This window comes from Parasteatoda tepidariorum, chromosome 9, assembly GCF_043381705.1.
Source record: "Parasteatoda tepidariorum isolate YZ-2023 chromosome 9, CAS_Ptep_4.0, whole genome shotgun sequence".
Lineage (NCBI taxonomy): Eukaryota > Metazoa > Arthropoda > Arachnida > Araneae > Theridiidae > Parasteatoda > Parasteatoda tepidariorum.
Window position 1 is genome coordinate 7,919,956 of NC_092212.1, and position 15,869 is coordinate 7,935,824.

Genomic DNA, 15,869 nt, shown 5'->3' on the forward strand with positions numbered 1-15,869 from the left:
CAAAACTTTTTATTAAATTTTTTAATACCACTTGAAATTGTACAATCAATGTACTATAATTTTTTATGGAATCAATACGGGAAATAAGTTAAAATGTCATTAATAATTGATGCACACTGTCTACTCAATGTGCTTAAAAAAACAGAAATTGTTTCAAGTTTTTTGCCATTTACTTCCGCGGCTTATAAGTGGACATATTAGTGAATCAATGACCTGCTTGCACAGGTTCAATTTCTGCTGCTCTACAATCTGTTGAAACTTTATTAGATTATATAGGAGTATTTGATTACGGTAACTTAACTACGGTTCGTAAAATATGTGTCAATATGCGGCGTATTACAAATTTTTTTAAAAGGAAAATTCTTAGTTTGATGTTATACGGGATGCAAATGAAAGTAATTTTTATATTTTTTGTACTGATATGGGATTTCTTATTTAATGAAAAGAAGTTTTCGCATTATCCGTGTTTTTCGATTGTCCGTGTGACCTGTCCCGGTGATTAACCCGGATAATCGAGAGTGCACTGTATATGTAAAAAAATTCCTTGGCTTCCAAAAGTAGTCGTAAATAGAGGAAGTCGTTATACAGAGGTGGTCTTTCCTAGAGGTTTTACTGTATATCTAGTCAAATGCGTACAAATTAAAACTTTGTTCCAATTTTAGGAAAAAAGAAAGGTTTTACCGGAATGCCGGTATTTTTTTTTTTTCAATTCCAAAAGTCTGCTTGCTTTTGATAGACGCAATTTACTTAATTGTGAATGCTGTCAATTTTAAAATTCTATAAAAACGTGACTTTTGAGTCCCCCCGATCTCGTTAAATAAATGTTTGAGAGGGTTAGAGAAATTTCGAATTTTTTTACTCATTATATATTTATTATTTTAGATTAATATTGCACTTAGCATGCAATCTTCACAGCTCATAGTTGAAAAAGTCAGATTCTGTGGTCTCGCAATGGACTGATCGTTCCCAGTAGAACACCAAATTAATTCAAGCATCACTATCTGCTGTAAGCGGGTGGATGACCACTTTAATCAGCCTGAGTAGGGAACGAGAGTGAGCGGTATCGGTCTTAATTTATTTCGGAACTAAACCAGTTTCATTGTCCTCCAAAATTCCCAATCTTACTCAAAATTCCGGGTTTAATCCCTAAAACACTGAAGTTTTCTTTCCTGTCTATCAAAAACTATAGGAGTTTTACATCACTAAAAGCAATAAAAAACGTAAAAATAATATTTTACTCACTAGTTTGAGCATATGCAGCAGTCTTCTTTCATAAATCAATTACTTTTTGAACCGAATAATTTAAATTAAATGAATTAAACAAATAAGTAAGATTCAATTTTTGTTTTATTTGCAGAATATCCGCAGTTTTTCCTGTCCGTACTTGTTACGAATTTTAACTTTAAATTTATTTCGCTAGGAAAATTTTTGTCGATGTGAATGCAGTAAATATCAGAGAAAGGCATTTTAGTGCGCACATGTGTTTAAAAAATTTTGAAATACTTTTTTACGTGCCATGGAATAACCCAGATTGATTGATATAACAGATTTGAAAATCTTAAAAAATGTATGGCAAACAATCCAAACAGATGTAGAAATGTTACAGTATTTAATAAAATATCAAGTTCTTTGACGTGAGCATTTCTTAGAAAAAATGTCTTAACAAACAGATGCTTTGCGTCAATAACTAAAAAAGAGCAGTCAACTATCTTTCATTGTTAAATTTTTCATGGGTTGTCATGTTCTAAAAACAGTCATCTTGTCCGCCTTCGAGTTGTCATCTTTTGTTGAAAGAATTATATATATTGACAAATTTAAAAGTCATCGACAGCCTTTTTCGAAAGGTTTTTTTGCTCATTATTGGAAAGAAAAGTAAGTATAGATATTTTTCTTTTTAAATAATGACCTCCGATTACAGTAAAAAGCTTACTCGGGACTTGAATATTCTAAAGCAATTTAAAAAACAAGATGTCAAAAGATTAGCCGCTGAAAAATCCAGCCATAATGTAAAAATGGCGGAGCGATTTGGAAGAAGTAATGCTACTGTCGAAAACATGGTAATTTTCAATGACATAAACACGCTAATGCGTTTTAGAAGACTGACCGATCTTGAAAGACTAGCCGCTCAATGCAAAGATTTCGATCGTCGCATGAATTGGGCAGATACTTTAATGGGATTCTTCGGAACAGCGGCAGCAGTGGCTGGCATTCTATTGTTGCCCGGATTGGGATTAGCGCTGTCTGGAGTGTGTTTTGGTGCGGCATTAGGCAAAGGAATTCTAGGGTCCGCTTCCATTGAAAGAGATTGCGCTGATGTACCATTTTATGAATTAGAAGGGAGACTAAACAAAACTTTAGGCGAAATAAACAGGAAGTTAGATCAGCAAACAGAAATATTGAAAGACATTTCTGATACCGTCAAAAAAACTTTAACGGAAGTAGAAAATATGAGAATCGCGATGGATCGAGGATTTGAGAACATTTTAAATTCTATAGAAGGACAAGACGTTAATGAATTGGTTTCAACTATAAACAAAGCTTATAAATCTTTTACGTTTAGTGAAAGCAATAGAGGACACGCTCCAAAAGATCAATATGTGAATTTTATAGAGCAAGAGATAGGAGATAATCTCTTATTCAACTACGTTAAACTGGGTGGCAAGTTGTACGAAGCGCTGTTTTCGATCATCGATAAAAAGTACGCTATCCCAAAAGATATAAATCACCAGAATGCTTACAATGCTCTAACTGCTCTCAGTTTCGGAACCGTTACATATTCCAATATTGTACTTTCTTTATTAAATCAGTATACTTACGTTGCCGAATATTACTACCAGGAACGAGATCTTTTTAAATTTAATAAATATCTTGATCGCCTCATATTTTATTTTACAACGTTTAAGCACATTTTTACAATAGCCAACAATGGCATAGTTAACGATGTCATAAAGATTATGGAAGAAGTACAGGACAAACACAACATCAAAAACGCTAAAAAAGATTTATATAGTGATATTGTGAGAAAAACAAATGATTTGAAATCGATAAAACAAAATTTTCAGATTATGAGCTTACAGATCATAGAAGAAACGCCTATAAATGAAATTGATATAATCTTTAATGCTGGTGGGAAAGTAAGCAAAACGAACTTTTTAGATTGGGAAAGAGGAGTCGAAGTTAGCTACGCACTTCAGTACGAGGAAAAAGGTAAATATTCCAAAATTAGCAAATGGGTAACTCAAGAAGTGCTCGACATTGCTAACCCTCAGATATCAATTAGAAATTCCAACCCAAAAAACAGAATTGTTTTCCGGAAATTTGATAATAATCCACCAGAAGTGGTTCGTTTTATTTCTGGATCTCAGTTACAGTTTAGGGATCTTGATAGAGATTTATATGATTTAGCGTCTAAAAACTCTTACAATGACAACAGTATATTGCAGAATATGAATAAACTTTTAAGTCTTGGTGCTAGCGTTTCTGCCGTTTTTGAAAGCAAAAGAAGCGTGATTCACGCAGCAGCTGCAGCAGGAAGAGTGAATATGTTGAAGCGAATTTTAGAAGTTGATCGTAAAATTATTAATCAAAAAGATTCATTAGGTTACACTCCTTTGCACATAGCTGTTGAGAACAAAAGAGATGATTTCGTCTACGAGCTTGTACAACAGGGCGCTGACGTCAATACAAAAACAAATGAGCATGGTGTAACACCTTTGCATTTAGCAGTGCGTTTCCAGTCCGAGAAAAGTGTAGAATATTTATTAGGTAGTGATACAATCAAACCTAACGAGGTTGAAAAATCAGGAAAAACTGCTCTACACATCGCTGTTTCAGATAATTCGTTGAGCACCGAAATTGTTCAACAATTTATCAATAGTAATAAGGTAAATGTGAATGCCAAAGATACATTAGGACTAACAGCCTTACACATCGCAGTTTTGTTGAATTCGATAGAAAATGCTTTCAATTTAATGCGCAAGAAGGGATGTGATATATACGCTAAAGACAAAAACAACATGGCTCCCATACACTATGCCGCGATGAAAGGGTATAACGGTATGTTTGACGGTTTCGTGTATTTTGGTGTTGATAATATAAACTCTCCTGGTTCAGATAAAAAATGGACTCCTCTTCATTTTGCAGCCTATTTTAAACATGATGACTTAGTAGATGGTTTGGTACGGTGGAAAGGGATAAAGGGAAAAATTTCTGCAGATGAGCCTGATGTAGATCAGCAGACGCCACTGCATTTAGCTGCTCAAGCAGGTTTGAAGCGAGGTGTTACTAGCTTAATGCTTTATGGCATCGCAAAAGCTTACAAAAAGACTGCCGAAGGCTATACACCCCTTGCTATAGCAATCCTTAACAAACAAACCGAAATCGTTAAGGAGATAGTATCTATAGAGGGCGATTGGATACAAATGTTGCCAGATGGCAAATACACTAAGGATGTAGATGAACGATCGTGTGAATTATCGAAGGAAAAGAATTTCATGTTTGATTATTTGGTTGAAAAAGGTCGCTGTGATAGAAATAAGTTTGAAAAAAGAAGTTTAAATGCCGAGCATAAAAGCGAAAAATTTAGAGAATATAGTAGACACTTTCCCCAAAAGCATTTCACCAAAAATAGAGCTAAGCTATTAGCTGATCCTTACAAACTGAATGAAGACATGAAAGTTAAGGAATTCAAAACTCACTCAAATGTTGATGTCACTGGTGCTTTGCTCTTGTTAGATTTACTCATTCGCAAATTTACTAACGAGAAATATGTTTCAAACTGGAAGTTTGTAAACTCTCCTTACGATGCGACGGCTCAGGCTTTGGAAATAACCGAGAAATTGAATAACTTATTAAATGAAAAGGGTTCGGAAAATTTAGATTCATTTGATGTTTTTTCAAAGATACACAAAGCCATTCATAGCGGTAATGACAGTAAATTTATGAACACGTTATGCTCCTATATAAACGAGTTTGCTTCGTTAAGACCTGAAGAAGTTAGGGGAATTCTGAACGCGGTTTTACCGAATGAACCACAAATAATTTTTTCCAAAAATATGATCGACAGAAAGCTGGTAAGTTCAGTTGAACATTCCTGCTTTGAGAAAACATTTCGAATTTGATTAAAGTACATCAAAAAACAAATTCCCTACTAATAGGGCTCAAGTAAACTTCATTAAATCTTATGTTTAGTAGATAGACTGATAAATATTTTTTCCGGTTAAATTCGCTTTAAACCTTTTTAAAATAAGTGAAACTAAATTTATTTTTAAATAGCTCTTTTGTCATGAAAATATTCATAATTCTAAGAAAAAAGAATTTTTGTTTTTTTACAGATTTCATGTAGAATTAAAAAGAAAAATGAACTCTAATTTCCAGGGGACATCTGTTTGTAAATATAATAAATGCCGACAAAACAGTTTTTCTACTTTAAAGAATTACGTTTATGATCAAGAAGTTCTCGATTTTTGATTATGAATTTTGTTGATGAGCTATTTAAAAAATCTCAATCACTGAAAATTTTGAAACCTTATACATATTCTTTTGAGCTTTCTTTTTCATCAACACATAAAGAAAAGCATATCGTTGCCACAGGTATATCAGGAAAGACTTTTTTTTAATAGGAGTGCATGTAATTATTACTATTATGTTCTCGAGAAATAACTCGGTTCTATTTGAATTTTGACGCTATATTTATGAGCTTTATACTATGGATACTAATTTTCTGAAGCACATCAAAAGAAATACAACAAAAAAAGAATTATTTTAAAAGAGTATAATTTTTCTGTATTTACCAGAAGTATTCTGTATTTAACAGTTGGAAACAATAATTGTATAGTCAATAATAACGTTTTCCTACACTACGATTACCTAATTGATAAGAGATACTTATTGTATCCTACTGGTACACATAAGATGTCGTAACACACGATAGATATCGATATAATTTATTCATTCGAAGGAAATATTGTTAAACAGTAACAATTTTAATTTTTTATATTTACATATTCTTAATCGTTTTCAGAGAAGGGTGTATATTCCAGTTTAAATAAGTCAGTCTAAATTTTTAAAGAAAATTATAATTAATTTAAAAATACTAATTAATATATAAAAATTATAATAAAAAAAAATAATAATTTTCTAATTTATCTATTACTTCAATTTCTGAACTATCGTAACTTATAAGGAAATACTTAAAAAAAATTTTTGGAATTATATTTTTCAATTTCCAAAACTCCTACTAATTGCTTGTTTGAGTGACGTGACATTTCAACATTTTCAAAATAATAATAATAATAATAAAAGGGCAAAATTGAAGCAAATTCTGATTATAACATATTATATTTATTATAATAAGATAATCTATGTCATTTAGGCTAGGTTTGAGATTAGGGACGTCATCGTGCTTTGTTTAAAGCTCTAATTACGGAATAAATATAATTTTAAATTTAATGTGTTTTTAGCATTTATCTAGAACAGGAGTTTCCAACTTACATAAGGCCGGGGGTCGCAATTTAAAACACTATTCAAATTGTGGGCCGCAACTCCATCAAAATTTTTCATAGGACTCTTTTATGTCTGAAGGAACATAAAATATTACTGTCAGATTTTTATCAAGTTATACAGTTTTATCAAGTGTTTATCAAGTTTTTATCAGTTATCAAGTTCAGTATTGAATTACAAATTAAAATAAGAAGTATATATTTAAAAATATTTAATTTTATATTAAAAAATTCTGGCTACAATAACTTTAATGTGCACCTATGTGTGAAACAATTAATGTGCAACAGATATCAAATTGTTAAGGTATAAATCTATAAAAAGATTGGTATTAAAACTTGCATAGTAGCATACAAAATGAGAGATTTGAGGATTGTCTGCTGCAACCACCAGAGAATGGATATTCACCTCAAGTTCAGTTGTTGAGAGTCTCAAGAGATGGAGTAAAGAAGTGTCAGTAGGACGGTTTCTATTGTTATTCTTTATAAATTTCATTGATGAAAATACGCACAGATTTTTTTACGAAAATTGTCCGCAAAAAAATGACAACTAATATATTTTAGTTCGCGGGCCGCCAGTTGGTAACCACTGATCTAGAAGGTTGCGAAGATTTGTTTCACTTATAATGTACGTAATTATTTAATTTTTTAATTATTTAATATGAAGCATAATTAAGAACTATTTTAATAAGTTTAATCACATTTTTCAGCGTATCGTAATTTTCTTATGATTTAATATGATCTTCTCCAAGCCTGTTGTAATTTTTCAAAAATGCTTTGATAATCAGGACACATTTTAAATTACATATACTATTCAAACTATATCAAAATAATACATAACTATATCAAAATCTAAACGTCATTGTAAAAACTATCTATAAATAAAAACATGTTTCGCACTAGTTAAATTTAATGCAATAACTTGTTAAAAATTTTAAGAATGCTTAATATCAAACTTTCTTCAGAAATATATGCTTTAAACAAATCAGAAAATAAACATATTATAAATTTCATATGCAGTTAAAAGGTTTAGGAACAAAAATAAATTGAAATCATTAAAAAAATACTTTTCACAGAAATAAGTAGTGTGCATTAATACAATTCAACCGGGTTTAAAAGAAAGTATTGTAATTAAAAAAATATTTATGTCTTATGAACTTTTTAGAATAATTATGAATGTTACATAAGATCTCCCGCTCATAACGTCCGTAATAATTATGATATAGTCTTTCAGAATTGCACATAAACTCTGAAATTTTTATCTCTTAATCTGACATACTCGGTTGGGCTCGGATATTATGTCATCGAGCTCTAATTTCTATAATGTATCATCTGAAGTTTTTTTTATAGAGATGAGACGGGCTCATGAAAAATCTTTCTTACTCGATTTTTTTTTATTAATTGCAAGCTGAAAATTACATCAAAATTTGCATGATTCTGTTAATGGAATATAAAAATGTCTACAAAATTTTTTTTTGTCAAAATTTAAGAAGAATTCAGTTTTTAATCGTGATCCGAAAATAGGTTATATTTAACGATATATCCTATTTGCTTTCTTTCTTGGCGAATAATTGCTTTAATTTGCTGGAAAAAATCTTATGAATATCCAGTTACTATAATCGAGCACATCATTATTACCTTCACGTAAAGTTTTGTAGCTTTTGCCTACGTGGGCATAACGTGTTAAGCAGATGCATATTTTATTGCATGAATTCATTCTCTAGATAACTAAAATAATGTGTTTTAAGAAGACTAAAATGCACATTTACTTATTAATACATGTATAACGGTGAATTGCCCGACACTGGGTAGCCCGACAACCCAAATGGTCGACTCCGTTTTCCCGACAGATTTACCCGATAGGATGTAAGAGAAATGCATATAATTTTTGTTATTTTTCGTTAACGTTTATGTAATATTGTTCGCTCTTGTTTATTAGACGTATTCATATTAATTACACTGTTTTTATTCTGACTGTAGAATTCGTCCGCTTATTTAAAGAATTTGAAGGGTGCTTTATTTTTCCTTCATTCAAAGAAGTAATCCGGATGATTCCCATTTAATGAGTGGTAATAAAAACAAATTTGCTGACGAATCAAATTGCTAAATGCCATTTGCAATATTAAAATAAACGGTTCAGTTTGAATGTTCGATTAGACGTTCAAATAACATTGCGTTCGTGGAATAAAATGCGATTCTTAATGTATTGTTACAATATGGATAGATAGCTCGAATGGAGGATAGTATTAAAGAGCGTAGACTGCATAGCTAGCATTTACAATAAAGATTTATCCACTCAATTATATGTGTCAATCAGTTACGGTTTTCGTAATTTTTTTTTGTCGAATGCATTGTCGAACAAATGAGTTTTTGGGCAAACGAACTAGTCCCGAAAACGTACGTGTCGGGAAAAGTCGGGCAAACGGAGTCAGGAATTCGTGTCGTCGGGTGATTGAGTGCTAGAGAAAATGTGCCAGAGCCATATATTTGTTTCTTAACACATTGTGTTATCTTTCCATAATGTAGAAAAAGGAAACTTAATTGGAAAAAAATATTTGTTTTAATTCTCTAAAAAAAGCGGTAAAATATATAAATTTTTAGTAATTAAAATGAACTGAAATCTCAAAAGTAATGATATTATTTCACAAAACCTACGCTAAATATCTATATTTACTAATATATTTTATCTAATACTTTACCTTATACTCTACCTTTATAATTTACCTTATATTCTTTCCTTAATTAATTCTTCATAAATTTTTAATAAAAAGATTAAATACAGTTTATCAATAGTCAGATTTGAAGCGAGCTTCAGTTGCTGTTTAAAAATTGTCTTATGATTTATACAACTGTAATATACATATTTAATTAAAATTGTGATGCATATCATTTTGCAAATTATTTCATTTATTTTAAAGATTGATTAATCAATTTTTCCCTTGAAAATATATAAATAATCAATCCCCTATCACAATGTGAAGTATAATTTTTGTAAAGTCATGTCATTAAATATTGTAACATGTATGAATTAATAGAAATAACGAAAAACTAATATATAATGTATATTTTTTCATCAAATGCATTCTGTTAAAACTAAATTTATCTTTTTTGTTGTTAGATATGATGGCAATAATGCTCAGATAATAATGGTTTCAATATACGACTCATCTCAATAAATACTTCCTTTTATTAAAATCTATAACTGTAAAAACTATAAATTATAGTTATATTATTATAGATTAATGTTATCAATTTGTTATTAAATATCTAATAGTTTTAATTGTGTATAATTAAATATGCTATGTAATAAATCAATGTTTTGTGAAAATTTAGAAAGAATTTTTAAAAATGTAACCTCTGAACTTGTATAGTGTTAATGTATTGTTGAATCGTAAACTGTTGTGCCGTAATAGTGAAATTCTCTACTATTCTTTACTGTTTCATTGTTGAGAAAAATACTTTGTTTTGATTAGTTCTAGAACAATGTAATAAAATCCCTTTTTTTACAAGTAAACTTATTTGTAATGCCTGTTTTCAACCATTTACAAATATTTGATTTTACTTGGTTTATTATTTATCTAATTTAAACAACCATCTGTTCAATATTATGAAGATTCTACAGAGATGAATGGTCGAACGGTAATGGGTTATAACTTCACGAACGAAAACTCGTCGCACTAAACTTGGAGAGCAAAACTTCGCGTGGACGAAACTTCATTCAAAATTTTAAATTAATAATTATCATTAAATTTAATAATTAATCTATATATTATTCTTCATAAAAGTATTTTCCATATTATACCTTTTTAATAAGTTTAAATTTATAATAACTTAATTTTAATAAAAATGAAATTATTAAATTAAATATTTTTTTACGGTTTACTTCTTAATTTAGAACACAGAATAAAAAACGCTTAATATTAATTTAGAAAAAGTTATATTTCAAAGCTTTAATTTTTGTTAGTTTAATATGTAAAAAAATTTTTTTTCCTTATAATTTTTATTGATTAATTTATACTTGAGTTATAATAAAAATAAGTTATGCTTGATATAATTTTAATAATTCGAAATTTATAATTAATATTATTTTGATAAAAATAATAGTGAAGTTATGAACCAGAGAAGCTATGTACCCACGATGTGATGGATTGAGAAGATTTCATAGGGAGAATTTTGGTCATGAGGTTTTAATCTCGAACCGGGAAGAACGTTTTATTTTAGATAATTTTATTTGTTTGAGTAAACTGTTTATTATAATTCATAAATCGATCAATTCTATATGTGGAATGGTACAGAATAACTGTACCGTATACAGCCTCTGTAATTTTATGATTGATAATGTTTAGATAATTAGTCAATGAAAAGCCAATTAAGTAACAATTAAGTAAGAATACTTTTTAAATATTTTAATGGAATAACTATATTCTTTCAATTAATAAACGATTTTATTCGGCTAGGCGTTTCTGATTACAGTACTCAATTCCATTAAAAAATAACATAGAAAAAACTGCATCAGTTTTCTCTATTTTTGATTTTGAACTTTTGAGTGACTCAAATATTACTGTAAGAATCGTAAACTTCCTAAAAAAAGCATATCTTATATTCGAATGATTTGAATTTCAAATCTTATTGCTTTCAAGTTTCGAATATTTATTCATAGTTTTTGAAACAATTTTGAATGCAATGATTGATATTCCTTTTGGAAGATAATTTAGGAATTTCAATCTGTACCTCAAATCATTCTGAAAGAATTTTCGGAAACTATTTTAAATGCGAGACTCAGGTTGTGCGATCGCTCTCACCCTGAAGAATTTAGCGATCTTTTTACCCTGAAATATTTTAAGGATTTTAAAGCTACATCTCAAATCATTTAGATTAAACCTTATGAAATTTATTCTGAAACAATTCTGAATGTATTGAACGATATTCTATAATAAAACGATATGAAGATTTTTTAATCTATTTGCTAAAACCATTCTGAATAAAGTTTCTAAAATGTATTCTTGGATTCTGAAACAATTCTGAATGCATTGAGGGACGTTTCAAAAGGGAGATAAATTAAGTGTTTTTAATCTACACCTCAAGTCATTATGAATATAGTTTCTTTAAATGCATTTCTGATATTTATTTCTGAAACAACTCTGAATGCATTAAGTATACCAAGAAAATGTAAGATATTTAAACTACAAATAAAATTATTCTGAACATAATTTTTCAAATTAGCGTTTTGTTTCTCAAACAATTCTGAATGTATTGTATGATATTCCGATATTGAGACAATTTTAATCTTTATCTCAAATCATTTTGAATAAATTTTTATGAAATATGTTCTGTGCTTGTGTAATAATTTTGAATGTATTGAATGATATTATGATGCTAAGACAATTTTAAAAGATTCTAATCAGTATCTCGAACCATTCTGAATTTATTTTTTAAATTATATTCCTTATTTATGAAACAATTCCGAATGCATAAAGTGATATGTTTATCACGAGATAATTTAAAGATTTATAATCCATACTCAATGAAAACAGAACTATTTAATTTATATCTCTTCTTGCAATGATTCTAACTGAAGTTTCGTGGAATATGAAGATTTCCCAAGTCTCTGCTTCTGTAATCAAAATATATAAGTCCTGAGAAACAGAATTAAAGTTACACTACTGATGATTCGACTCTCTACAGAACTCTACAGAACTCTACAGAAAATTTGGCAGAGAAGCTCTGCATAATGAAGAAGAAGTGCTTTTAGAAAGAGTTTGAAATTCTAATTCTGAATAAATTTTCTGCAATATAATCTTTGTTCTGAAACAAATTTTACTGCATAGAGTGACAAATGCATTGAGACATTATTTATGTGTTTCCAACCGATACCTCAAATCATTTTGAAGGAAGAATATATGTTCAATGAAAACAAAATTATTTTTTTCATTTTAATTTTTAAAAATATTTTTGAATTTGAATTATTTTATGTCATCACATGTCTCTACTTCAGTAACAAAAATAAATTAGTTCTTTAAAAACAGAATTAAAAAAGTTACTCTACAGAAGTCTTGATAGAGAAGTTCTGCATGATGATGATGCTAAAAATTGATGATAAACTATTAGGATTACCTAGAGTGGACATTGTTTTTTAAGATAATGCTCTTTAAATATACTGGTTCTATGATTCATTGAGAAAGTCATTAAAATAATCTACAGAATATAAACCATTAGAAACTATATAGAGTGAATCACTTGTAGTGTCACACGGGCGTACGGAAACTCTCAGTACAATTTGTATAGTTTTGCCCAAATTTTTTGTTCTTAGACTAATCATAGTATTTTGCGAGTTTTATATAAAATAGTTTAGTTGGTATGGTGGTGAAAGTTTTTTGGCTCAAAAGACTAATTATAATCGAAATTATCAATTTTCATGATTCCTGACCCAAGGAACTTGAAGATAGTGCTCATTACATAGCATCATAATATACAAAAATATTTCATTTATTATAAACACAAAAGTGTTTTTGATTAATCGTGTGTTGCTGGTATCTATGGCTTAAGTTCGGCATGGTGATCAATTAATAATCAAATTACAGTGATAAATTTGTAAAGTGTGCATTTTTTTATTCCTGTTTCATCATTACAGTAAAGCAATTCGTCTCAGACAATCTTAGGACAACAAATCTTAAAACAATCCTAGGACTCAGACAATCTTAGAACAAAGATAGAATAGGACAACAAAACAGAAGCATATTGGTTAATCAATATGAAACAACAACAATAACGCTTTTCGGGAAACTGTGAAACAAGGCGGAGAAAAAATACCATGCAATTCTATTAAGACAACTGAGTAAAAGATTGTGTCAACAAAGGACAATGCATTACTTAAGTTAATTCTTATGAGACAATAAAAAAACTTATTGGGTAATTAGTGTGAAGCAACAGAGGGATAATCAAATTAGACAATTATCATAGGACAATATATAAACAAATCTGCCAATTTTTTTGGAATGTTTCATGACGAAAAGCTATTAGATTAGGCATCTATTTAGCATATAATTAAATTGTACACTGTATTTCACTGTATTGTTCTTTGTTTTAAAACGGAATGTCATATACAATTATTAAAGCTCTGTTGAATACAGTTTGTGTTATCTTTAATTTTCGTCTTTTTTTCTCTTACACACGTTTTATTAGGTAAAGTGGTATAAATTTGCTATACACGGTTCATTTTGAGTCTAAATACTAAAAGTTTACTACAATAAATGACCATAACAACTATAAATAATTTGATAAAATCTCAGCAACCTTCGAATGTGACCACCTTTGGAAGCAATGCAGAGCCTTAGACGCTTCACAAAAATTTTTGCTACGAGCCGTGAAATGTCTAACAGACATTTTTACGTCACCTACTGTGGCGTAAAAATGTCTGTTGCCCCCCCCCCATGTATACAAAAATTTCAAATTAAATTCATTGAGAAATCTTTTTTTTTTTAAGTAAATAGGTTTATAAAATGTTAATTGCTTTTTAAACAATTTTGTATACACCAAATATAGCATCCTCGTTTATTGATATTCAGTTATCTTTTGTACAGTGAACAAAAATATTCTGAAAAACATTTTTATTCTGACAAACTTTTGATTTTTAATGACCAGATTTTCGCGTAATAGGACTCAAACTTAATGATTCAAGAGTCAAAGAAGTAAGGAGCCATGCCAACTAGATTCAAGAGCCAACCTATACTAATTAATTATAGACAATTTTTCAACCATGAAACCAGACATAAAACGTACTTTTTCTAAAAAAAAAAATTTTCCCGACTGACTCTTGATCCTCAAAATATGGAGAGGGGGTAATCGCAATCTGGAAAATATGATCCCAGAAGTTTAGGCCGGAGAGTGAAATTTTGCTTTCAAGTATAAAAGTTTGTTCAAACAAAGATATTTGCAAAAAATATAATGATTACTAATTATCTGTTATCATTTTTTAGATATACGATTTTTCTCGTTTTAAAGTATGCAATTTGGAATGACAAAATGAAGATTGGGCAACAGTTTCTTAGCTGTCTTATTTTAAAAAATCGCATATTTGAAATTTGAGTTTTCGAGATCTATTCGACCGATTTCGTTAAAATTTTGTGTTTCGTCATTGAATCAATCTGATCATGCATTACTACATAAGTAATTCTATGAGTTAAATCACTACTACCTGATGACAACAATGAAAAGAAGTAAGAATGTATTTGTCACTATGAAAAATAAAAATTAGTGATTGTCCACTTTCACCACTGAATGTTAACAATCACTTAGTTGCTTTAATTAATAATCGTAATAAGTATATGGTAGATCTTATTTGATATTAATTGATTTTTTAATACTTAATTATTTATTTAATACTTTATATACAATTATGATGGATTCAGAAAAACACTAATGTTGGGAATAATGGGCGGGTATGGGTATTCTCTACCCCAGTGCTTTTTAAGGTAAAAAATCTTTCCCCGGTATGCACATTTCCCTACACTGATTTGAAAGGTTCCAAGTGCCCCATATACATTTCTCCTGTATTCAAAAAGCCGATGTTTCTTTTTTAAATCTACCTCAATCGGATATTAAAATATCAAATAAATATGAAAGTATGAATGACTAAATTATTATCAAACCGGAAATAACAAATATTTCAGACATTTAGATAAGCGATTGTCGACAAACAATGGTGAAAGTTGACGTTCTCCAGATTTCTAATTTTCACTGTAACATAAATCATCAGAACATATCAAATAATACATCTAAATACCATATTAAGTAAAAACATTTTACTACACCAGAAAGGAAGAAACCCCATGGTGGCCTCATTCATCCTTGTTTCCTTTCTCCTAAAAATTAATATTTAACAAAGAAAAAATCTTTTTGCTATGAGGTTAATTTTAATTGCATATATAAAGAGGTTAATTTTAATTGCATAGATAAACAATTTTTATACGCGCTTCTCGTAGCAAAATAAGCTGAAAAAAAAGAGAATTAATTGTAACTGGAAAAAAAAAATTTTTTTTAAAATAAGTGTTAACTATTTCTAATTATGCATGGGTATTTAAGGAAAATGTGATACCCATTGTTAAATATTTTATCAGTTTTTAAGGAACTATAAAAACTATTAAAATTTGCAAATAGTCCCAAGAAACTAAAGCGGTAAGATATAACTTGATTAGAAACTTCATTCGCTTCAAAAATATACAGATAGGATATAACAGTCGGCATGTTTTAAGCGCTCAAAAATAGGCGCCCATTTGTAAGACTTGTCTGATGTGAATGAGATGAGAGTGATTTGCAATATAAAGACGTTAAGTTACCAACGAAAAATGAAAAAATAAAAATGAGAAACAAGAC

The 15,869-nt window shown here is 29.3% G+C and overlaps 1 protein-coding gene across 1 annotated transcript; it reads left to right on the forward strand.

Annotated features, from left to right (window-relative positions):
• Positions 1-886: 886 nt before the first annotated feature.
• LOC139426409 (delta-latroinsectotoxin-Lt1a-like) lies at positions 887-5,164 on the forward strand. The gene has a single exon (XM_071185205.1). The coding sequence runs from the start codon at positions 1,902-1,904 to the stop codon at positions 5,118-5,120; it is 3,219 nt and encodes a 1,072-aa protein (XP_071041306.1). The 5' UTR covers positions 887-1,901; the 3' UTR covers positions 5,121-5,164.
• The last annotated feature ends 10,705 nt before the right edge of the window (positions 5,165-15,869 follow it).